Source organism: Parambassis ranga, chromosome 6 (genome assembly GCF_900634625.1).
Source record: "Parambassis ranga chromosome 6, fParRan2.1, whole genome shotgun sequence".
NCBI lineage: Eukaryota > Metazoa > Chordata > Actinopteri > Ambassidae > Parambassis > Parambassis ranga.
In genome coordinates this window covers 692198-718833 of record NC_041027.1, presented here as the reverse complement: position 1 = coordinate 718833, position 26636 = coordinate 692198, and the positions used below count along the sequence as shown (strand labels likewise).

The window sequence follows — 26636 nt, the reverse complement described above, 5'->3', positions numbered from 1 at the left end:
ACATTGCATAAAGTATATGGGTAGTACTGCATAAAACACAGCGAGTTCCTTTGTAATGGCGAATGGTCAACTTTGAGGCCACTCCCCTGCCACACGGTAATACTTTTGAAAGAGTTTTGGAATGCGTCTATTCCCTATGGTGTCCTGAGTGGACACAGTGATTTTCAGCTCAATTGCATGAAGTATGTGAGGCGTGAAAGGTTTTGAAGCAGGGTCACAAATAGGCAAAAAATGGCCACAAAAGTCAAAATGGCGGACTTCCTGTTGGGTTTGGAGGGGGGGTCCAAGAGACTTTTTTGTGCGTCTTGGGGTGATACACATCTGTGCTACTTTTCACGATCCTGTGTCAAAGTGGCCAGAGGGGCTACGCGTTAGGGCAACAAATACAGGGAGTTCCTTTGTAATGGCGAATGGTCAACTTTGAGGCCACGCCCCCACCACACCGTAATACTTTTGTAAGAGTTTTGGAATGCGTCTATTCCCTATGGTGTCCTGAGTGCACACAGTGATTTTCAGCTTGATTGGATGAAGTATGCAAGGCGTGAAAAGTTTTGTAGGAGGGTCACAAATCGCCAAAAATTAACAGAAATTTCAAAATTGCGGACTTCCTGTTGGGTTTGGAGGGGGGGTCCAAGAGACTTTTTTGTGCATCTTGGGGTGATACACATGTGTACCAATTTTCATGACCCTACTCAAAACAGGCCAGGGGGGCAGGCAGAAAAACCTATGAAAACACAACATTTTGTGTAGCCAGTAGGTGGCGCTCTGTCAAAGCCTCAATATTGTTGTATAGATGTGTTTAGGGTCAGACTCTGATCATACATGTGACATTTCGTACAGATCGGACAGAAAACGAAGAAGTTATAGAGACTTTCTGTGTCCTCAGAAATGGTCAAACTTTGAGGCCACGCCCCGGCCACACCGTAAGACTTTTGTAAGAGTTTTGGAATGCGTCTATTCCCTATGGTGTCCTGAGTGGACACGGCGAATTTCAGCTCAATCCGTTGAAGTATGCGAGGCGTGAAAAGTTTGGCAGCAGGGTCACACATCGCCAAAAATGGCCACAAACCTTCAAATGGCGGACTTCCTGTTGGGTTTGGAGGGGGGGTCCAAGAGACTTTTTTGTGCGTCTTGAGGTGATACATATGTGTGCCAATTTTCATAATCCTGTGTCAAACCGGCCAGAGGGGCTACGCGTTGGGGGCGCTATAGAGCCATTTTTATATGTGCATTTCAAAAGTCAGCAAATTTCAAAATTTTTCGGGCGAATGAATTTTTCTACCAAGTTTGGTGAGTTTTTGGGCATGTTAAGGCCCCCAAAAATGCGATCTTAGGGGGGGAAGGAAAAAAAATGAAAAATAATAATCCTAAGGGTTTCAATAGGGCTCTTGCACCATTCGGTGCTCGGGCCCTAATAATAATCCTAAGGGTTTCAATAGGGCTCTTGCACCATTCGGTGCTCGGGCCCTAATAATAATCCTAAGGGTTTCAATAGGGCTCTTGCACCATTCGGTGCTCGGGCCCTAAAAAACAATTATCCCTTGCTCCTTTCTGTGGGCTTTCCCGTCTGAGCTCAGCAGCCAGTCTGGAGAGATGCATGCGGTTGTGGTGGAGGTTTGGCCCTGAGTGTTTTGGTGTGATCTGGCTCCTTTTAATGCAAAATCCCTGAATCATGCAAGCTCAGACGGCAACTGCATCCTCCACCAATTATCTCATATGTCATTTATTTTATTTTTTGATAAATATTTTTTGATAAATAGGCAGGTAAGACGTTATAAAGGGAGGCGTGGTGGCGGCAGCAGCAGAAGAAAAAGAAGAAGAGGTGGAGGAGGTGACTGAAAACACATGTACGGCAAACCACAGGACAATCACTTGAAGTCCAGGTAGTCTGTCATCTGTTATCTGTTAGGGAGCAACATGCTAAACCACATTTAACTCCCGTGTCAAGATGCACAAGACGCAGTGCCAGCAATTCCGGTTTGATCATAACTTTCAAAATAAATTAAAGTGCAACTGAATTGGCCACAAACTAGTAACATTTATTAATATGTTCCTATAAGTTCGGCTATTTAAATAGTATAATAATATACCGGTACACCTTTTAGCTCAATAATTAACAAACGTGCAGCACAGCACACAGTACAGTAATTTATGACGGTCAGAAGAAAAAAAAGGGGGGGGCTGTGCCATAGTCTCGCCTGTAGAGCACGACAAGAGCCGGCTGATGGCTCGAACAATGTAGTTGAGGGGTTATGGGTGCCAAGCATGGTTGTGAAACTCATCAGTCATGTTTGCTAAGATCCGTACATAACCACAGCAGCAATTATAATATGCGGTGATGCGCCTTTGAATTGGCCTCATGTAAATCGTCGGTGTGGCTTTTATTTTGAAAAACAGGCCGTATTTATATCTGGAAGACTGGAAGGAGCTGCAGGCCAGCCTGTTGCGCACTTGGCGGCACACACAGACAGCGCACTGCAGCTCCCTTTATGGACGGATCCTGCTATGGCCCCTAATAACATTTATAGGCAAGTTTATGATTGGACCCTTGTCGCTCGGATTTTCTTCTAATTTAACAAGAGCTCATTACAGCCGCGGCATTTGGGCTGACACGGACTTTACGCGTCCCAGGACTACGCGCAAAGGGACAGTCGAGGTGCGTGCGTACCCTTGTGATTTGTACCTCTATCTTTGTAGGGACCCGTTTAAGTTTTAGACACTGGAGGAAAGGGCATTGCTTTGACAATCCCTCAAAGCACTGTTTGAGGATTAATACTCCGTTTTAAGGTTAATGTTAGAACTTTGATTAAATGACAGGAATTGAATCAGTCACTTTGATGATGGTGGTTGAAGAAGGATTTAGGCTGTGCGTTATGCCAAAGGATGAACTCACAAAGATAGAAGTACAATATTGTGTGCTCATTTGGCTTTGCTTTTTCGACACAGGTGTGTTTCTCTCTCTCTCAGCGAGTGTGTGTGTGTGTGTTGCTGCATGTGCTTGTGCGTGCAGCTTCGTTTGTCCAGCAATACTTTCACTTTCGTCAGGTGCGTAAGATCTTTAGTGTTACAGTGTCTATATACATCTGCATCAAACACTGCAGCGGACTAAATAAAAGACTTGACACAAGTTCAGGTTACACATTTACAGCATGCTGGTGGAAAAAAACGTGAGAGAGAAACAGACTTCTGATGCTGTAAAAAGAAAAAGAAAGAAAGAAGTTATTATATATGCTAACAAGGGTGTCCATACCTTTCCAATTTCTTTATATGAGCCAAACATAAGTTATTTATAAGGACCAGTTGGTCCAGGCTTTGTGTGTGTTCAGTGTATCTTTCTGAAAGTCTCTGTGAAGGCAGGGATGGTCTTCGTCTTTTGTGCGCACATATTGACCTGCTGCAGTAAAATCTTACAGTGTCTACAATAAATTGATATAATTAACAAGACAGTGTGTTAGATCAGATTCTCCAATCTCAGAGGGAGAAGTTGCACAGTTTGATGGCCACAGGAAGGAATGACCTCCTGTGGCGCTCAGTGGTGCATTTAGGAGGGATCAGTAGCACTGAAAGTACTCCTGCACCTCAGCAGCATGTGGTGAGAGGATAGAAGCTGTTCTCCAGGATCCCCTGCAGCTTAGACAGCATCCTTCTCTCTGACACTGCTGTCAGGGAATCCAGCTCCACCCCCACAACATCACCGGCTGTGATCAGTTTATTGAGTCTGTTTGTGTCCGCTGCTTTCAGTCTGCTGCCCCAGCACACAACAGCAAACAAAATGGCACTGGCAACCACAGACTCATAAAAAAAATCCTCAGCATAGTCCAACAGATGTAAAAGGACCGGAGCCTTCTCAGAAAATAGAGGCGGTTCTGGCCCTTCTTGTAGAGGGCTTCAGTGTTTTTAGTCCAGTCAAGTTTATTGTCCAAAACCACTCCCAGGTATTTGTAATTCTCAACAATGTCCACACTCTGCCCACCGATGGAAACTGGAGCCACGTGTGTCTTGGTCCTCCTCAGGTCCACAACCAGCTCCCTTGTCTTTGCCACATTGGTTCTGCTCGCACCATGTGACAAAGCTGTGCACCACAGTCCTGTACTCAGACTCTCCACCTTTGCTGATACATCCCATCTCCCCCATGGCATCAGAAAACTGAAGTCGCTAGCTGAAGTCAGAGGTGTAGAGCGTGAAGAGGAAGGGAGAAAGGGGCCCCGGTGCTGCTGACCACTGTGTCAGACAAACACCGCTGCATCCGCACATACTGTGGTCTACCAGTTAGATAATCCACAATCCCTGACACAAGGGGGGGCTCTACCTGCATCGCTGTCAGTTTCTCACCCAGAAGAGCCGGCTTGATAGTGTTGAAGGCACTGGAGAAGTCAAAAAACATGACCCTCACAGTGCTTGCTGGCTTGTCCAGGTGGGTGTAGACACGGTTCAGTAGGTAGATGATGGCATCCTCAACTCCCAGCTGAGGCTGGTAGGCGAACCGGAGAGGGTCCAGGTGAGGCCTAACAGTAGGCCAGAGCAGTTCCAGAATGAGTCTCTCCAGGGTCTTCATGATGTGTGACGTCAGTGCCACTGGTCAGTAGTCCGAAGAACCACTGGGCCGCGGTGTCTTTGGCACCGGCACTATGCAGGATGTCTACCACAGCACAGGGACCCTCTGGAGACTAAGGCTCATGATGAAGACCCGGTGAAGCACTCCACAGAACTGGTGTAAATTTTTCATCACTGGTCAGCACAGTCTTTGAGGACCCAAGGGCTAACACCATCAGGTCCTGCAGCCTTGCTGGTGGGGAGTTTGCTCAGCTGTCTTCTAACCTGGAGAGGTGTAAAGAGTGGAGACTTAGAGTGCAGAGGAGGGGAATGCACAGACAGAAGAGGGCCGTTAGAGGAGGTGTTTGGAGGTGGGGGGTCATTACCAGTGATGGAGGCATCAAGAGGGGGAGGGGAGGGAGCGGTGCAGGTTTCAAAACAGGAGAGTCAGCGGGGACCAGGACCGCAGTGTCAAATCTGTTAAAGAACAGGTATAATTCATTGGCCCTTTCCACGCTACCATAAAGTCAAGGTGAGTGGATACGAGTGGTAAACAAAAAACACAAACTAGTAAATTAATAAGATAACTGGCAGCAGGAAGAGGAGTCAGGCTGCAGGTTAGGCAGTATGGAAAGGCATGGCAGACTAATTTTCCCAAGGTATCCTAAAGGCGGCTTGGATGTGGCTTTTATGCATGCCTGTGTGGGTTTAAAAGGTTCAGCATTAACAAGTAAAAAAAATCAGGTTTTTGTGTGATGTCTGTGTTCTGTTAGCAGTCTGTGTTCTGCCACTGGACAGCAGCTGATATGTACATGAACATGAGATTGATATCTGCAGCGTAAGACATGGATTTCACCTTTGCCTATACCTTGTGTACTAGCTGACATATCAGGGTCAAGTCCTTTTAAATCGATCATTCTTAGGCCTAGTGACTGAGCGTTTAGAGCAAAGTAGGGGTCATGTTGTAAAAAGTAAGTGAATCACTTTTTTATTACTAGTGTTTGTCTGCATGCAGTCTGCAGTAAATACAACCACACTCCATGTTCGCTGGCTGTCAAAGCAGCAGTTGTGTTCGGTCATTTGTTGATCTTTGCAGAAACATGCAGACTGCTTGCTACAATCACTTGACTATTGGTGACATTTTCTACCAGCAGGGAAGTCTTTGAGTTGTAGTTAGCTGCACTGAAGTGTGATGTGTGCAGCACAGGGGTGTTAGAATTTTCTTTTTTTTTAAAGCTGCTATTGGGAAAGGGAGAGATGAGGAGGAAGATAAAGAAAGAAAAAGAGGATTACATGTGCAGTGAAGACACAGAATGGAAAAATGACTAATACTTCAAACTGTTTATTATCTGGGTAAATACTGAGAAGTATCTATGAGTTTCATTATTGCCATCAGTATAGCATTTTTGAAGCATGGCACAGATGTTCTGTTTTTAAAAGTAACATATTCTTTTGATGGAAAATCAATGGAATCCACCAGCGATTATGCAGATTAGAATCTGTGTGTTCTCCACCAAAAAACATCAGATGCATTCCTTTACTGGAGCTTTACTGGAATTTTACATGACATTGGAACTGACTGATGACTGGTCTTCATTGATGATGGCTGGAAGTTGTTTGTTGCTAAGTTGCTGCTCTGTGGGTTTCTTGTAAACACCTCCACAGAGAATGAAAGTGTTGTCAGAAGTCATGCTTGCAGTAGTGTCAAAGATTTCCAACTCTGAGATGCTTCATTTTCATTAATTCACAGATTACAGTACATGAGACAAACATGACTTAAGTGCACAGACTGTACATAGAGAGGGGTAAATGCTGCTGTTGCCATCATTGCAAAAATATGGAGCATGAGTGGGGTTGAAGTGGATGGATGAAGGCAGACAGCTACCAACTGTCAATCAAACCTCCACACCTGTAATTATGACTAATACGAAGTTGATTTGGTAGTTTTGCTCTTTCTTGGAGCTTCAGCTATACAAGCTATAAGCTATGATTTTTTTACTATTTTACTTTTTGGAGTGATACACTGGGCCAAGCTATTTTCTAGGCACTAGGCTGATGGTCTGTTACACAGAACCATCTGGGAAGTCATCCAAAAAAGTACTTGGCAGGAGCTTGAATGAATCATATGTCTGTCACTGTCCATCACAGCCTGACTTCAAACAAGCAGATCACCTCTGACTGTTGTCACCACAGACCACTGTCACATCTAATACATGCCCACAGCTGGTTTGCATAGCGGTAGAGCTGACAGGATGGCTTACCATGTGATATTATAAATCTCAAAAGAATCCAGAGGGCCTCACACGGCGGTCACTACTCCATAAAATAGTCAAAGTACTGTTTTATCTTGTATTGTTTCATATAGTGTGTCTCAGCAGCTGCTGAATGGATTTGCAGGTCAAACGTAACACTTAACTCAAGAGTTACCATAACATCTAGTGTACATGAGGTTTCATGTGTCCATTTTCTTTTGGTTTTGGCTATTTTTTTCCTTCCTCTTTTTTTCATTATGTGAACTGATCAGCAGAGGGTTCTGTCGTGCAGTTATTATCAGGGCTCTGTTACATGCAGAAGGTCTTGGATTCATTCCCCTGCATCAGTGCAGTGTTGCCTTAACCAATGATTTATGTGGCTGTTTGTAACTAGCATGCTGCTGTTATCTTTATTAGAAGATTTGTCTGCTGTAGACCACTGCAGCAGTGTAAAAGTTTAACAATAGAATGGTTGTAAACATCAGGTTGTGCTACTTGTAAATTAGTGCTTACTAGCCTAGCATTAATATTTACTGCTTACAGGTCTGAGTCTGATTTTGCACCTGTTTCATCTTTAGTCATGTTAGTAACGCTGGACTGACCATGTCTGTGTAAATTCACTTAATCTTCACTGTCAAAAGTGTCAATGTTATTGCAGTCTCAAGAGTCTTAGTGTGTATTAGTTTGTCATGTTGTGTTTTAGTTTAGCTCCAGTTGCGGAGATTTATTTTGTCTCAGCGTCAGTCATTTTTGTGTCCAGCTGTCTCTGCTGTGATTCAAAGCTGTAAATTTATAAAGTGTATCAACATCGAAGGAAGCAAATACTTTAGAGAGCTCTGCTGCCCTAATTGAAAACAATTGAAGACAAGTTTACGGCATTTTACTGCTTAGTAGAACCAGATGTCAACAGTAACAACAACTAAATCACTACATCCAGTGGCAAATTTAGCTCTGGAAGCACGGAAACCCAGGAGTTACAGTTGCTATTTGGTATCCTGCAGGCAACAGAGTATTTAGGCATTGTGCCAGGCAAGCATAAATTAAGGAAGGTGACCCACTTGGTCACTACAAGAGGGTCCAACTTGTGCTTCAAACAAATTGCATTGTAAAACAAAGCAGGACTTGTCCCTCCAACCTATACAGCACACTTCTGGGGGGAAGCTGACTGGTCATATACACTTTGGATGAGTTCATAAATGAGGCACTCCTCACTATAATATATTGGAAATAAACCATATGCAGTTGAGGTTTGAGCAGCCACAAGAGGTGTGTTTGCAAAAAGAACAGATAACAGAACATAGTGCTCCAACAGCTCCTGCATGCTGCGGTGTACCAAAGCCTCCCTATGACTTGCTCTTGGCTGACAATGCTGTAAGTGGATATCTCTAGTAAATCAGAGTAAGCTAACAGGTATGCAGCTAGTCTGTCACACATGCCTCTGACAAAGCTGAACCATGGTGACGTAGTGATGACGGTGATGGTAGACATGTCTGAGTGGCTTTGACAGATAAGGGAGGTGTTGAAAAATATCATTTTAGGAAAATCGCCTAAAGCTGGAGGAGAACCAGTCATTACAGAGGTTGTACTGTGTCTTAGTGCGGCTGTAGCATTCTGATCACCGTTTATCACCCCATACAAACAGATCTGACTTCTGAGTTCTACACCTTCTTTAGTGTAGGGTTTTCACAACCCTGTGTAGCCACTTCCAACTCTTGATGTAGAGAAAAACAAATCCCACTAACACCTGGCTTTTATCGTTTAGTGGGAAATGGCAAACTCTTTAAAGATTCATCAGTCAAATGACTCCACTTCTGATCAGTGACAGTGTAAACAGACTCCAAGTGCACACACTAAGATTCTCCTCTTTTCCTGCTCACCTGTGTGGGTAATCTGTGCAACTCCTGGCATCTCAGCTGTTATACACTCAATAAAACATTGATGTGATGTCATATTTGTGTTGTGTGTTATCATGTAGTCACATGGAAGTCTGCTCCATCTGTGTTTCATTTTACATGTGCAGTGACACTTTATAATGATAGGCTTATTTAAATATTTAATAAGTGGAACTTTGCACATCTATATTTAGCAAAGATGTATTCATTGCCCAACATGCCTTCTAGCTTCTAATTTGTCCTCTGTTTTTAGCTCATTTCATTGATTAACTAAATAGTTGTTTGCAGTATTTTGTTGCTCAGTTGAAAAACTATTCCAACTAATGGATGGTGGAGTAAATCCCCAAATATCGGTGAGATGCACAGAATCTGTAATTTGACTTATCTATCAATTCACTCATTCATGAATAAGTGAATGGATAAAAACAAATACCCTGTCTTTTGACCTCCAAAGAAAGAAAACATTCTTCTTTTCAACAGAACCCATCATTTCAAGTGTCCTGGTCAGATCCTGCGGTGTGAGTTGGAAGGATCTGGTCGAGGTTTGAGATAGCAAAAGGAATTCTAGGGTTGTTGAAAACAGGACTATACCTTTGAAAAAAGTGACAGGACAGGCCAGTACCTTCCCGGATTACAGAGGAGATCTGCCCCAGATGTTAGCCTGGATTTGTTCTGAGGTTTATCTCTTTCCACATCAGCGATGATAAAAGATTCTTGTTTTTGGTGCAGCAGTTAGCAGTGTGCCCTCACAGCAAGAAAGTTCCTGGGCCAAATCTGCCAGCTGGACCTTTTGTAATGCTCTATACATGTAAGGTCATTGTTGAGGACTCTTAACTAGTGACTAAAGCTGGATCCATACTCCGCGAGACAAAGAACTTTTTCCCCCGTGCAGACGTTACGCCCACAAAATGACGTCATTTTTGTCTCTGACCGCCCACTGTTCCGGGCCGAACTTTGTCTTTCAAGGCTGTGAATGAATTTGAGTTTGTCAGTGGTAATCTGTAGTGAAAGTAGGGTTGGTCGATATTGGCATAAAAATTTATCACGATTAATGGTGGCATTTAGCTGATAATGATTAATTTGACGATTAATTGATGAAGACGTTGAACCTCTGTTAGGAACGTGCTGCTCCGCATCATTTAACTGAATACCACTGACTTCCGCTATTATTTTTATTGTGGGCTCACATGTGCACGCTTGCAGGGGATGGTGAGAGTACGTCACACACAAAAATGCGTCATCATGACGAGGCACTAATCGCCGTAATCAATAAGTGGCAAATATTAATCAGTGACAGTTTTTCTGACAATTAATTGCACACTATACGATTTTGCACAAGCCTAAGTGAAAGTAAGTGATAGTTGTAGTGGCCTCTGTCATGCGCACATACATAACTCTAGAAGAAATTGGTCTGATGTAAAAATGCAAAATTTCAAGAATTCTGTGTGAACATTTAACTCATACAACAGTTTATTGTGTCTGTCTGTTAACCATGCCCCTGGAGTGAAGCCTTTTGTGACTGTTTTCTGTCTCCTATTTACAGACTGTCAGCTGCAGATGGTTACAACAGCTCTGGAGCCACTAAACCAGCACCCCTTTCTCTGAAAGGTGCTTAATGAAGAGCTAAAGCCCAGTGCCCCATGTGTGTCCCACCGAGCACACCGGTGTTGTAGCACAGAGTGTGTGCACAGCCTGCCCTGAGTGTGAATTTATGTAAAGCACTGTGGAGCTGAGAACTTAAGCCAAAGACTATGATCCAACTGTCCACCTCAGCCTGCCTGCTGGGAGGTAAGCGTTATCTTGCATGTGCATGTTTGTACAGTGTTTGTGACTAGTTTTTGATTGTGGATATGTAAACTGTTTGCCTTAAGCATCTGCAAGAGAAATTTATGCATTTACTTTCTTATTTTCCTTGAGATTTTCCCCTAACTCAGGGGTCGGCAACTTGCGGCTCCGGAGCCACATGAGGCTCATTTTTGGAAAAAAATAATAATAATGTGAATAAATAATGGCTGTTTAAATGTATTTTATTTTATTCATTTAGTTTTTTTCAAAGTAATCCTTATTTCTTTGGAGATTGAGATGCTCTTGTGATATTAAAATAAAACTTTTAATATTTTGTCAAAATATGCGTCACGGTAGCGTCCTGTACGCAGCACCTGTGACACCGGACAAACTTGTGCTCAATAGCCTACATGGAATGACATTCCTGACACTTAAATGAACATGGAAAAGTAGCCTATGCATTTGGAGTCCTGTTGATCTTTGGATCCTCATACTTGTGCGAGCTGGTGTTTTCCATCATGAACTACATTAAAAGTAAACACCGGTCGAGCCTCACAGATGAGCGCTTGCAGTCCTTCGTGAAAATCAAAGTGACGTCTTACAGCCCTGAAATGGATACGATACACTGTGCAGTGAAGTTCAAGAGCAGAAATCACATTAACCAGGTTAAAAAAATAATTAGGGCCTGAGCACCGAATGGTGCAAGAGCCCTATTGAAACCCTTAGGATTATTATTAGGGCCCGAGCACCGAATGGTGCAAGAGCCCTATTGAAACCCTTAGGATTATTATTTAGGGCCCGAGCACCGAATGGTGCAAGAGCCCTATTGAAACCCTTAGGATTATTATTTTTAGGGCCCGAGCACCGAATGGTGCAAGAGCCCTATTGAAACCCTTAGGATTATTAGGGCCCGAGCACCGAATGGTGCAAGAGCCCTATTGAAACCCTTAGGATTATTAGGGCCCGAGCACCGAATGGTGCAAGAGCCCTATTGAAACCCTTAGGATTATTATTAGGGCCCGAGCACCGAATGGTGCAAGAGCCCTATTGAAACCCTTAGGATTATTATTTTTTTTTTTTTTTTTTTCTTTCCCCCCCTTAGATCGCATTTTTGGGGGCCTTAACATGCCCAAAAACTCACCAAACTTGGTAGAAAAATTCATTCGCCCGAAAAATTTTGAAATTTGCTGATGTTTGAAACGCACATAGGAAAATGACTCTATAGTGCCCCCAACGTGTAGCCCCTCTGGCCAGTTTGACACAGGATTATGAAAATTGGCACACATATGTATCACCTCAAGACGCACAAAAAAGTCTCTTGGACCCCCCCTCCAAACCCAACAGGAAGTCCGCCATTTGAAGGTTTGTGGCCATTTTTGGCGATGTGTGACCCTGCTGCCAAACTTTTCACGCCTCGCATACTTCATAGAATTGAGCTGAAATTCACTGTGTCCACTCAGGACACCATAGGGAATAGACGCATTCCAAAACTCTTACAAAAGTCTGACGGTGTGGCCGGGGTGTGGCCTCAAAGTTTGACCATTTCTGAGGACACAGAAAGTCTCTATAACTTCTTCGTTTTCTGTCCGATCTGTACGAAATGTCACATGTATGATCAGAGTCTGACCCTAAACACATCTATACAACAATATTGAGGCTTTGACAGAGCGCCACCTACTGGCTACACAAAATGTTGTGTTTTCATAGGTTTTTCTGCCTGCCCCCCTGGCCTGTTTTGAGTAGGGTCATGAAAATTGGCACACGTGTGTATCACCCCATGATGCACAAAAAAGTCTCTTGGACCCCCCCTCCAAACCCAACAGGAAGTCCGCCATTTTGAAATTTCTGTTAATTTTTGGCGATTTGTGACCCTGCTGCAAAACTTTTCACGCCTCGCATACTTCATCCAATCAAGCTGAAAATCACTGTGTCCACTCAGGACACCATAGGGAATAGACGCATTCCAAAACTCTTACAAAAGTCTGAAGGTGTGGTGGGGGCGTGGCCTCAAAGTTGACCATTCGCCATTACAAATGAACTCCCTGTAGTTTTTGCCCTAACGCGTAGCCCCGCTGGCCAGTTTGACACAGGATCATGAAAATTAGCACACATGTGTATCACCCCAAGACGCACAAAAAAGTCTCTTGGACCCCCCCTCCACACCCAACAGGAAGTCCGCCATTTTGACTTTTGTGGCCATTTTTTGCTTATTTGTGACCCTGCTACAAAACTTTTCACGCCTCGCATACTTCATCCAATTGAGCTGAAATTCACTGTGTCCACTCAGGACACCACCGGGAATAGAAGCATTCCAAAACTCTTACAAAAGTCTTACGGTGTGTTGGGGGCGTGGCCTCAAAGTTGACCATTCGCCATTACAAATGAGCTCCCTCTATTTTTTGCCCTAACGCGTAGCCCCGCTGGCCAGTTTGACACAGGATCATGAAAATTAGCACACATGTGTATCACCCCAAGACGCACAAAAAAGTCTCTTGGACCCCGCCTCCAAACCCAACAGGAAGTCCGCCATTTTGACTTTTGTGGCAATTGTTTGCCTTTTTTTGACCCTGCTTCAAAACTTTTCACGCCTCACATACTTCATGCAATTGAGCTGAAATTCACTGTGTCTACTCAGGACACCATAGGGAATAGATGCATTCCAAAACTCTTTCAAAAGTATTACCGTGTGGCGGGGGAGTGGCCTCAAAGTTGACCGTTCGCCATTACAAAGGAACTCGCTGTGTTTTATGCAGTACTACCCATATACTTTATGCAATGTGGACAAAATCTTACAGTACTGCTATGGACCCGAGTCTGAACATATATATATGCTAATAGGATGATACGGTCATAGCGCCACCTACTGGTAGCAGGAAAGTTTGGTTGTAAACATGTGTTCGTTGTATCTGTGGAAATAAGAGGAGGAGAGCATAGCACAGGAGAGTATAGGAGACGAGAGCATAGGAGAGAAGACTGCGATGACCCTGCGGATCGCAAGGTGCGCGAGGGCCCGCAATGCTGCTTGCAGCTTTAATTAGGGCCCGAGCACCGAATGGTGCAAGAGCCCTATTGAAACCCTTAGGATTATTAGGGCCCGAGCACCGAATGGTGCAAGAGCCCTATTGAAACCCTTAGGATTATTAGGGCCCGAGCACCGAATGGTGCAAGAGCCCTATTGAAACCCTTAGGATTATTTTTAGGGCCCGAGCACCGAATGGTGCAAGAGCCCTATTGAAACCCTTAGGATTATTATTATTTTTTTTTTTTTTTTTTTTTTTTTTTTTTTTTTTTTTTTTTTTTTTTTTTTTTTTTCCCCCTCCGAGATCGCATTTTTGGAGGCCTTAACATGCCCAAAAACTCACCAAACTTGGTAGAAAAATTCATTCGCCCGAAAAATTTTGAAATTTGCTGACTTTTGAAATGCACATATAAAAATGGCTCTATAGCGCCCCCAACGCGTAGCCCCTCTGGCCGGTTTGACACAGGATTATGAAAATTGGCACACATATGTATCACCTCACGACGCACAAAAAAGTCTCTTGGACCCCCCCTCCAAACCCAACAGGAAGTCCGCCATTTGAAGGTTTGTGGCCATTTTTGGCGATGTGTGACCCTGCTGCCAAACTTTTCACGCCTCGCATACTTCAACGGATTGAGCTGAAATTCGCCGTGTCCACTCAGGACACCATAGGGAATAGACGCATTCCAAAACTCTTACAAAAGTCTTACGGTGTGGCCGGGGCGTGGCCTCAAAGTTTGACCATTTCTGAGGACACAGAAAGTCTCTATAACTTCTTCGTTTTCTGTCCGATCTGTACGAAATGTCACATGTATGATCAGAGTCTGACCCTAAACACATCTATACAACAATATTGAGGCTTTGACAGAGCGCCACCTACTGGCTACACAAAATGTTGTGTTTTCATAGGTTTTTCTGCCTGCCCCCCTGGCCTGTTTTGAGTAGGGTCATGAAAATTGGTACACATGTGTATCACCCCACGATGCACAAAAAAGTCTCTTGGACCCCCCCTCCAAACCCAACAGGAAGTCCGCAATTTTGAAATTTCTGTTAATTTTTGGCGATTTGTGACCCTCCTACAAAACTTTTCACGCCTCGCATACTTCCTCCAAATGAGCTAAAAGTCACTGTGTCCACTCAGGACACCATAGGGAATAGACGCATTCAAAAACTCTTACAAAAGTCTGACGGTGTGGCGGGGGCGTGGCCTCAAACTTGACCATTCGCCATTACAAAGGAACTCACTGTATTTATTGCCCTAATGCGTAGCCCCGCTGGCCAGTTTGACACAAGATCATGAGAATTAGCACACATGTGTATCACCCCAAGACGCACAAAAAACTCTCTTGGACCCCCCCTCCAAACCCAACAGGAAGTCCACCATTTTGACTTTTGTGGCCATTTTTTGCCTATTTGTGACCCTGCTTCAAAACTTTTCACGCCTCACATACTTCATGCAATTGAGCTGAAATTCACTGTGTCCACTCAGGACACCATAGGGAATAGACGCATTCCAAAACTCTTTCAAAAGTATTACCGTGTGGCGGGGAGTGGCCTCAAAGTTGACCATTCGCCATTACAAAGGAACTCGCTGTGTTTTATGCAGTACTACCCATATACTTTATGCAATGTGGACAAAATCTTACAGTACTGCCATGGAGCCGAGTCTAAACAGATATATATGCTAATAGGATGATACGGTCATAGCGCCACCTACTGGTAGCAGGAAAGTTTGGTTGTAAACATGTGTTTGTTGTATATCTGTGGAAATGAGAGGAGGAGAGCATAGCACAGGAGAGTATAGGAGACGCGAGCATAGGAGAGAAGACTGCGATGACCCCACGGATCGCAAGGTGCGCGAGGGCCCGCAATGCTGCTTGCAGCTTTAATTTTTTTTTTTTTTTTTTTTTTTTTTTTTTTTTTTTTTTTTCCCCCTCCGAGATCGCATTTTTGGAGGCCTTAACATGCCCAAAAACTCACCAAACTTGGTAGAAAAATTCATTCGCCCGAAAAATTTTGAAATTTGCTGACTTTTGAAATGCACATATAAAAATGGCTCTATAGCGCCCCCAACGCGTAGCCCCTCTGGCCGGTTTGACACAGGATTATGAAAATTGGCACACATATGTATCACCTCAAGACGCACAAAAAAGTCTCTTGGACCCCCCCTCCAAACCCAACAGGAAGTCCGCCATTTGAAGGTTTGTGGCCATTTTTGGCGATGTGTGACCCTGCTGCCAAACTTTTCACGCCTCGCATACTTCAACGGATTGAGCTGAAATTCGCCGTGTCCACTCAGGACACCATAGGGAATAGACGCATTCCAAAACTCTTACAAAAGTCTGACGGTGTGGCCGGGGCGTGGCCTCAAAGTTTGACCATTTCTGAGGACACAGAAAGTCTCTATAACTTCTTCGTTTTCTGTCCGATCTGTACCAAATGTCACATGTATGATCAGAGTCTGACCCTAAACACATCTATACAACAATATTGAGGCTTTGACAGAGCGCCACCTACTGGCTACACAAAATGTTGTGTTTTCATAGGTTTTTCTGCCTGCCCCCCTGGCCTGTTTTGAGTAGGGGCATGAAAATTGGTACACATGTGTATCACCCCAACATGCACAAAAAAGTCTCTTGGACCCCCCCTCCAAACCCAACAGGAAGTCCGCAATTTTGAAATTTCTGTTAATTTTTGGCGATTTGTGACCCTCCTACAAAACTTTTCATGCCTCGCATACTTCATCCAAATGAGCTAAAACTCACTGTGTCCACTCAGGACACCATAGGGAATAGACGCATTCAAAAACTCTTACAAAAGTCTGACGGTGTGGCGGGGGCGTGGCCTCAAAGTTGACCATTCGCCATTACAAAGGAACTCACTGTATTTATTGCCCTAATGCGTAGCCCCGCTGGCCAGTTTGACACAGGATCATGAGAATTAGCACACATGTGTATCACCCCAAGACGCACAAAAAAGTCTCTTGGACCCCCCCTCCAAACCCAACAGGAAGTCCACCATTTTGACTTTTGTGGCCATTTTTTGCCTATTTGTGACCCTGCTTCAAAACTTTTCACGCCTCACATACTTCATGCAATTGAGCTGAAATTCACTGTGTCCACTCAGGACACCACAGGGAATAGACGCATTCCAAAACTCTTACAAAAGTCTTACGGTGTGGTGGGGGCGTGGCCTCAAAGTTGACCATTCGCCATTACAAAGGAACTCCCTGTATTTTTTGCCCTAATGTGTAGCCCCGCTGGCCAGTTTGACACAGGTTCATGAAAATTAGCACACATGTGTATCACCCCAAGACGCACAAAAAAGTCTCTTGGACCCCGCCTCCAAACCCAACAGGAAGTCCGCCATTTTGACTTTTGTGGCAATTGTTTGCCTATTTTTCACCCTGCTTCAAAACTTTTCACGCCTCACATACTTCATGCAATTGAGCTGAAATTCACTGTGTCTACTCAGGACACCATAGGGAATAGATGCATTCCAAAACTCTTTCAAAAGTATTACCGTGTGGCGGGGGAGTGGCCTCAAAGTTGACCGTTCGCCATTACAAAGGAACTCGCTGTGTTTTATGCAGTACTACCCATATACTTTATGCAATGTGGACAAAATCTTACAGTACTGCTATGGACCCGAGTCTGAACAGATATATATGCTAATAGGATGATACGGTCATAGCGCCACCTACTGGTAGCAGGAAAGTTTGGTTGTAAACATGTGTTCGTTGTATCTCTGTGGAAATAAGAGGAGAGCATAGGACAGGAGAGTATAGGAGACAAGAGCATAGGAGAGAAGACTGCGATGACCCCGCGGATCGCAAGGTGCGCGAGGGCCCGCAATGCTGCTTGCAGCTTTAATTTTTTTTTTTTTTTTTTTTTTCCCCCTCCGAGATCGCATTTTTGGAGGCCTTAACATGCCCAAAAACTCACCAAACTTGGTAGAAAAATTCATTCACCCGAAAAATTTTGAAATTTGCTGACTTTTGAAATGCACATATAAAAATGGCTCTATAGCGCCCCCAACGCGTAGCCCCTCTGGCCGGTTTGACACAGGATTATGAAAATTGGCACACATATGTATCACCTCAAGACGCACAAAAAAGTCTCTTGGACCCCCCCTCCAAACCCAACAGGAAGTCCGCCATTTGAAGGTTTGTGGCCATTTTTGGCGATGTGTGACCCTGCTGCCAAACTTTTCACGCCTCGCATACTTCAACGGATTGAGCTGAAATTCGCCGTGTCCACTCAGGACACCATAGGGAATAGACGCATTCCAAAACTCTTACAAAAGTCTTACGGTGTGGCCGGGGCGTGGCCTCAAAGTTTGACCATTTCTGAGGACACAGAAAGTCTCTATAACTTCTTCGTTTTCTGTCCGATCTGTACGAAATGTCACATGTATGATCAGAGTCTGACCCTAAACACATCTATACAACAATATTGAGGCTTTGACAGAGCGCCACCTACTGGCTACACAAAATGTTGTGTTTTCATAGGTTTTTCTGCCTGCCCCCCTGGCCTGTTTTGAGTAGGGTCATGAAAATTGGTACACATGTGTATCACCCCAAGATGCACAAAAAAGTCTCTTGGACCCCCCCTCCAAACCCAACAGGAAGTCCGCAATTTTGAAATTTCTGTTAATTTTTGGCGATTTGTGACCCTCCTACAAAACTTTTCACGCCTCGCATACTTCCTCCAAATGAGCTAAAACTCACTGTGTCCACTCAGGACACCATAGGGAATAGACGCATTCAAAAACTCTTACAAAAGTCTTACGGTGTGGTGGGGGCGTGGCCTCAAACTTGACCATTCGCCATTACAAAGGAACTCACTGTATTTATTGCCCTAATGCGTAGCCCCGCTGGCCAGTTTGACACAGGATCATGAGAATTAGCACACATGTGTATCACCCCAAGACGCACAAAAAACTCTCTTGGACCCCCCCTCCAAACCCAACAGGAAGTCCACCATTTTGACTTTTGTGGCCATTTTTTGCCTATTTGTGACCCTGCTTCAAAACTTTTCACGCCTCACATACTTCATGCAATTGAGCTGAAATTCACTGTGTCCACTCAGGACACCATAGGGAATAGACGCATTCCAAAACTCTTTCAAAAGTATTACCGTGTGGCGGGGGAGTGGCCTCAAAGTTGACCATTCGCCATTACAAAGGAACTCGCTGTGTTTTATGCAGTACTACCCATATACTTTATGCAATGTGGACAAAATCTTACAGTACTGCCATGGAGCCGAGTCTAAACAGATATATATGCTAATAGGATGATACGGTCATAGCACCACCTACTGGTAGCAGGAAAGTTTGGTTGTAAACATGTGTTTGTTGTATATCTGTGGAAATGAGAGGAGGAGAGCATAGCACAGGAGAGTATAGGAGACGCGAGCATAGGAGAGAAGACTGCGATGACCCCACGGATCGCAAGGTGCGCGAGGGCCCGCAATGCTGCTTGCAGCTTTAATTATTTTTAGGGCCCGAGCACCGAATGGTGCAAGAGCCCTATTGAAACCCTTAGGATTATTATTTTTTTTTTTTTTAGGGCCCGAGCACCGAATGGTGCAAGAGCCCTATTGAAACCCTTAGGATTATTAGGGCCCGAGCACCGAATGGTGCAAGAGCCCTATTGAAACCCTTAGGATTATTATTTTTAGGGCCCGAGCACCGAATGGTGCAAGAGCCCTATTGAAACCCTTAGGATTATTATTTTTTTTTTTTTTTTTTTTTTTTTTTTTTCCCCCTCCGAGATCGCATTTTTGGAGGCCTTAACATGCCCAAAAACTCACCAAACTTGGTAGAAAAATTCATTCGCCCGAAAAATTTTGAAATTTCCTGACTTTTGAAATGCACATATAAAAATGGCTCTATAGCGCCCCCAACGCGCAGCCCCTCTGGCCGGTTTGACACAGGATTATGAAAATTGGCACACATATGTATCACCTCAAGACGCACAAAAAAGTCTCTTGGACCCCCCCTCCAAACCCAACAGGAAGTCCGCCATTTGAAGGTTTGTGGCCATTTTTGGCGATGTGTGACCCTGCTGCCAAACTTTTCACGCCTCGCATACTTCAACGGATTGAGCTGAAATTCGCCGTGTCCACTCAGGACACCATAGGGAATAGACGCATTCCAAAACTCTTACAAAAGTCTTACGGTGTGGCCGGGGCGTGGCCTCAAAGTTTGACCATTTCTGAGGACACAGAAAGTCTCTATAACTTCTTCGTTTTCTGTCCGATCTGTACGAAATGTCACATGTATGATCAGAGTCTGACCCTAAACACATCTATACAACAATATTGAGGCTTTGACAGAGCGCCACCTACTGGCTACACAAAATGTTGTGTTTTCATAGGTTTTTCTGCCTGCCCCCCTGGCCTGTTTTGAGTAGGGTCATGAAAATTGGTACACATGTGTATCACCCCAAGATGCACAAAAAAGTCTCTTGGACCCCCCCTCCAAACCCAACAGGAAGTCCGCAATTTTGAAATTTCTGTTAATTTTTGGCGATTTGTGACCCTCCTACAAAACTTTTCACGCCTCGCATACTTCCTCCAAATGAGCTAAAACTCACTGTGTCCACTCAGGACACCATAGGGAATAGACGCATTCAAAAACTCTTACAAAAGTCTGACGGTGTGGCGGGGGCGTGGCCTCAAAGTTGACCATTCGCCATTACAAAGGAACTCACTGTATTTATTGCCCTAATGCGTAGCCCCGCTGGCCAGTTTGACACAGGATCATGAGAATTAGCACACATGTGTATCACCCCAAGACGCACAAAAAAGTCTCTTGGACCCCCCCTCCAAACCCAACAGGAAGTCCACCATTTTGACTTTTTTTTTGTAATTTTTACCGTTTTCTGACCCTGCTATAAAACTTTTCGTGCCTCGCATACTTCATGCAATTCAGCTGAAATTCACTGTGTCCACTCAGGACACCATAGGGAATAGACGCATTCCAAAACTCTTTCAAAAGTATTACCGTGTGGTGGGGGAGTGGCCTCAAAGTTGACCATTCGCCATTACAAAGGAACTCGCTGTGTTTTATGCAGTACTACCCATATACTTTATGCAATGTGGACAAAATCTTACAGTACTGCCATGGAGCCGAGTCCAAACAGATATATATGCTAATAGGATGATACGGTCATAGCGCCACCTACTGGTAGCAGGAAAGTTTGGTTGTAAACATGTGTTTGTTGTATATCTGTGGAAATGAGAGGAGGAGAGCATAGCACAGGAGAGTATAGGAGACGAGAGCATAGGAGAGAAGACTGCGATGACCCCGCGGATCGCAAGGTGCGCGAGGGCCCGCAATGCTGCTTGCAGCTTTAATTTTTTTTTTTTTTTTTTCTTTCCCCCCCTTAGATCGCATTTTTGGGGGCCTTAACATGCCCAAAAACTCACCAAACTTGGTAGAAAAATTCATTCGCCCTAAAAATTTTGAAATTTGCTGACGTTTGAAACGCACATAGGAAAATGGCTCTATAGCGCCCCCAACGCGTAGCCCCTCTGGCCAGTTTGACACAGGATTATGAAAATTGGCACACATATGTATCACCTCAAGACGCACAAAAAAGTCTCTTGGACCCCCCCTCCAAACCCAACAGGAAGTCCGCCATTTGAAGGTTTGTGGCCATTTTTGGCGATGTGTGACCCTGCTGCCAAACTTTTCACGCCTCGCATACTTCAACGGATTGAGCTGAAATTCGCCGTGTCCACTCAGGACACCATAGGGAATAGACGCATTCCAAAACTCTTACAAAAGTCTTACGGTGTGGCCGGGGCGTGGCCTCAAAGTTTGACCATTTCTGAGGACACAGAAAGTCTCTATAACTTCTTCGTTTTCTGTCCGATCTGTACGAAATGTCACATGTATGATCAGAGTCTGACCCTAAACACATCTATACAACAACATTGAGGCTTTGACAGAGCGCCACCTACTGGCTACACAAAATGTTGTGTTTTCATAGGTTTTTCTGCCTGCCCCCCTGGCCTGTTTTGAGTAGGGTCATGAAAATTGGCACACATGTGTATCACCCCAAGATGCACAAAAAAGTCTCTTGGACCCCCCCTCCAAACCCAACAGGAAGTCCGCAATTTTGAAATTTCTGTTAATTTTTGGCGATTTGTGACCCTCCTACAAAACTTTTCACGCCTCGCATACTTCCTCCAAATGAGCTAAAACTCACTGTGTCCACTCAGGACACCATAGGGAATAGACACATTCAAAAACTCTTACAAAAGTCTGACGGTGTGGCGGGGGCGTGGCCTCAAACTTGACCATTCGCCATTACAAAGGAACTCACTGTATTTATTGCCCTAATGCGTAGCCCCGCTGGCCAGTTTGACACAGGATCATGAGAATTAGCACACATGTGTATCACCCCAAGACGCACAAAAAACTCTCTTGAACCCCCCCTCCAAACCCAACAGGAAGTCCACCATTTTGACTTTTGTGGCCATTTTTTGCCTATTTGTGACCCTGCTTCAAAACTTTTCACGCCTCACATACTTCATGCAATTGAGCTGAAATTCACTGTGTCCACTCAGGACACCATAGGAAATAGACGCATTCCAAAACTCTTTCAAAAATATTACCGTGTGACGGGGGTGTGGCCTCAAAGTTGACCATTCGCCATTACAAAGGAACTCCCTGTATTTTTTGCCCTAACGCGTTGCCCCTCTGGCCAGTTTGACACAGGATTATGAAAATTAGCACACATGTGTATCACCCCAAGACGCACAAAAAAGTCTCTTGGACCCCGCCTCCAAACCCAACAAGAAGTCCACCATTTTGACTTTTGTGGCCATTTTTTTGCCTATTTGTGACCCTGCTTCAAAACTTTTCACGCCTCACATACTTCATGCAATTGAGCTGAAATTCACTGTGTCCACTCAGGACACCACAGGGAATAGACGCATTCCAAAACTCTTACAAAAGTCTTACGGTGTGGTTGGGGCGTGGCCTCAAAGTTGACCATTCGCCATTACAAAGGAACTCGCTGTGTTTTATGCAGTACTACCCATATACTTTATGCAATGTGGACAAAATCTTACAGTACTGCTATGGACCCGAGTCTGAACAGATATATATGCTAATAGGATGATACGGTCATAGCGCCACCTACTGGTAGCAGGAAAGTTTGGTTGTAAACATGTGTTTGTTGTATATCTGTGGAAATGAGAGGAGGAGAGCATAGGACAGGAGAGTATAGGAGACAAGAGCATAGGAGAGAAGACTGCGATGACCCCGCGGATCGCAAGGTGCGCGAGGGCCCGCAATGCTGCTTGCAGCTTTAATTTTTTTTTTTTTTTCCCCCTCCGAGATCGCATTTTTGGAGGCCTTAACATGCCCAAAAACTCACCAAACTTGGTAGAAAAGTTCATTCGCCCGAAAAATTTTGAAATTTGCTGACTTTTGAAATGCGCATATAAAAATGGCTCTATAGCGCCCCCAACGCGTAGCCCCTCTGGCCGGTTTGACACAGGATTATGAAAATTGGCACACATATGTATCACCTCAAGACGCACAAAAAAGTCTCTTGGACCCCCCCTCCAAACCCAACAGGAAGTCCGCCATTTGAAGGTTTGTGGCCATTTTTGGCGATGTGTGACCCTGCTGCCAAACTTTTCACGCCTCGCATACTTCAACGGATTGAGCTGAAATTCGCCGTGTCCACTCAGGACACCATAGGGAATAGACGCATTCCAAAACTCTTACAAAAGTCTGACGGTGTGGCCGGGGCGTGGCCTCAAAGTTTGACCATTTCTGAGGACACAGAAAGTCTCTATAACTTCTATGTTTTCTGTCCGATCTGTACGAAATGTCACATGTATGATCAGAGTCTGACCCTAAACACATCTATACAACAATATTGAGGCTTTGACAGAGCGCCACCTACTGGCTACACAAAATGTTGTGTTTTCATAGGTTTTTCTGCCTGCCCCCCTGGCCTGTTTTGAGTAGGGGCATGAAAATTGGTACACATGTGTATCACCCCAAGATGCACAAAAAAGTCTCTTGGACCCCCCCTCCAAACCCAACAGGAAGTCCGCAATTTTGAAATTTCTGTTAATTTTTGGCGATTTGTGACCCTCCTACAAAACTTTTCATGCCTCGCATACTTCATCCAAATGAGCTAAAACTCACTGTGTCCACTCAGGACACCATAGGGAATAGACGCATTCAAAAACTCTTACAAAAGTCTGACGGTGTGGCGGGGGCGTGGCCTCAAAGTTGACCATTCGCCATTACAAAGGAACTCCCTGTATTTATTGCCCTAACGCGTAGCCCCGCTGGCCAGTTTGACACAGGATCATGAAAATTGGCACACATGTGTATCACCCCAAGACGCACAAAAAAGTCTCTTGGACCCCCCCTCCAAACCCAACAGGAAGTCCGCCATTTTGACTTTTGTGGCCATTTTTTGCCTATTTGTGACCCTGCTTCAAAACTTTTCACGCCTCACATACTTCATGGAATTGAGCTGAAATTCACTGTGTCCACTCAGGACACCATAGGGAATAGACGCATTCCAAAACTCTTTCACAAGTATTACCGTGTGGCAGGGGAGTGGCCTCAAAGTTGACCATTCGCCATTACAAAGGAACTCGCTGTGTTTTATGCAGTACTACCCATATACTTTATGCAATGTGGACAAAATCTTACAGTACTGCTATGGACCCGGGTCTGAACAGATATATATGCTAATAGGATGATTCGGTCATAGCGCCACCTACTGGTAGCAGGAAAGTTTGGTTGTAAACATGTGTTTGTTGTATATCTGTGGAAATGAGAGGAGGAGAGCATAGCACAGGACAGTATAGGAGACGAGAACATAGGAGAGAAGACTGCGATGACCCTGCGGATCGCAAGGTGCGCGAGGGCCCGCAATGCTGCTTGCAGCTTTAATTAGGGCCCGAGCACCGAATGGTGCAAGAGCCCTATTGAAACCCTTAGGATTATTATTTTTTTTTTTTTTTTTTTTTTTTTTTTTTTTTTTTTTTTTTTTCCCCTCCGAGATCGCATTTTTGGAGGCCTCAACATGCCCAAAAACTCACCAAACTTGGTAGAAAAATTCATTCGCCCGAAAAATTTTGAAATTTGCTGACTTTTGAAATGCACATATAAAAATGGCTCTATAGCGCCCCCAACGCGTAGCCCCTCTGGCCGGTTTGACACAGGATTATGAAAATTGGCACACATATGTATCACCTCAAGACGCACAATAAAGTCTCTTGGACCCCCCCTCCAAACCCAACAGGAAGTCCGCCATTTGAAGGTTTGTGGCCATTTTTGGCGATGTGTGACCCTGCTGCCAAACTTTTCACGCCTCGCATACTTCAACGGATTGAGCTGAAATTCGCCGTGTCCACTCAGGACACCATAGGGAATAGACGCATTCCAAAACTCTTACAAAAGTCTTACGGTGTGGCCGGGGCGTGGCCTCAAAGTTTGACCATTTCTGAGGACACAGAAAGTCTCTATAACTTCTTCGTTTTCTGTCCGATCTGTACGAAATGTCACATGTATGATCAGAGTCTGACCCTAAACACATCTATACATCAATATTGAGGCTTTGACAGAGCGCCACCTACTGGCTACACAAAATGTTGTGTTTTCATAGGTTTTTCTGCCTGCCCCCCTGGCCTGTTTTGAGTAGGGTCATGAAAATTGGTACACATGTGTATCACCCCAAGATGCACAAAAAAGTCTCTTGGACCCCCCCTCCAAACCCAACAGGAAGTCCGCAATTTTGAAATTTCTGTTAATTTTTGGCGATTTGTGACCCTCCTACAAAACTTTTCACGCCTCGCATACTTCATCCAAATGAGCTAAAACTCACTGTGTCCACTCAGGAAACCATAGGGAATAGACGCATTCAAAACTCTTACAAAAGTCTGACGGTGTGGCGGGGGCGTGGCCTCAAAGTTGACCATTCGCCATTACAAAGGAAGTCACTGTATTTATTGCCCTAATGCGTAGCCCCGCTGGCCAGTTTGACACAGGATCATGAGAATTAGCACACATGTGTATCACCCCAAGACGCACAAAAAAGTCTCTTGGACCCCCCCTCCAAACCCAACAGGAAGTCCGCCATTTTGACTTTTGTGGCCATTTTTTGCCTATTTGTGACCCTGCTTCAAAACTTTTCACGCCTCGCATACTTCATGCAATTGAGCTGAAATTCACTGTGTCTACTCAGGACACCATAGGGAATAGACGCATTCCAAAACTCTTTCAAAAGTATTACCGTGTGGCGGGGGAGTGGCCTCAAAGTTGACCGTTCGCCATTACAAAGGAACTCACTGTATTTATTGCCCTAATGCGTAGCCCCGCTGGCCAGTTTGACACAGGATCATGAGAATTAGCACACATGTGTATCACCCCAAGACGCACAAAAAAGTCTCTTGGACCCCCCCTCCAAACCCAACAGGAAGTCCGCCATTTTGACTTTTGTGGCCATTTTGTGCCTATTTGTGACCCTGCTTCAAAACTTTCACGGCTCACATACTTCTTGCAATTGAGCTGAAATTCACTGTGTCCACTCAGGACACCATAGGGAATAGACGCATTCCAAAACTCTTTCAAAAGTATTACTGTGTGGCGGGGGAGTGGCCTCAAAGTTGACCATTCGCCATTACAAAGGAACTCGCTGTGTTTTATGCAGTACTACCCATACACTTTATGCAATGTGGACAAAATCTTACACTACTGCTATGGACCCGAGTCTGAACAGATGTATATGCTAATAGGATGATACGGTCATAGCGCCACCTACTGGTAGCAGGAAAGTTTGGTTGTAAACATGTGTTTGTTGTATATCTGTGGAAATGAGAGGAAGACAGCATAGGACAGGAGAGTATAGGAGACGAGAGCATAGGAGAGAAGACTGCGATGACCCCGCGGATCGCAAGGTGCGCGAGGGCCCGCAATGCTGCTTGCAGCTTTAATTTTTTTTTTTTTTTTTTTTTTTTTTTTTTTTCCCCCTCCGAGATCGCATTTTTGGAGGCCTTAACATGCCCAAAAACTCACCAAACTTGGTAGAAAAATTCATTCGCCCGAAAAATTTTGAAATTTGCTGACTTTTGAAATGCACATATAAAATGGCTCTATAGCGCCCCC

The 26636-nt window shown here is 44.5% G+C and overlaps 1 protein-coding gene across 1 annotated transcript in view; it reads left to right on the top strand.

Annotated features, from left to right (window-relative positions):
- The first annotated feature begins 2434 nt into the window (after positions 1 to 2434).
- The window catches only part of il34 (interleukin 34), a 108142-nt gene continuing 83940 nt past the window's right edge, over positions 2435 to 26636 (top strand). Inside the window, exons 1-2 of the mRNA XM_028407543.1 lie at positions 2435 to 2656; positions 10221 to 10465. Coding sequence (XP_028263344.1) covers positions 10429 to 10465 — 37 coding nt within the window. The 5' untranslated portion in view covers positions 2435 to 2656; positions 10221 to 10428. The remainder of the gene's footprint in view (positions 2657 to 10220; positions 10466 to 26636) is intronic.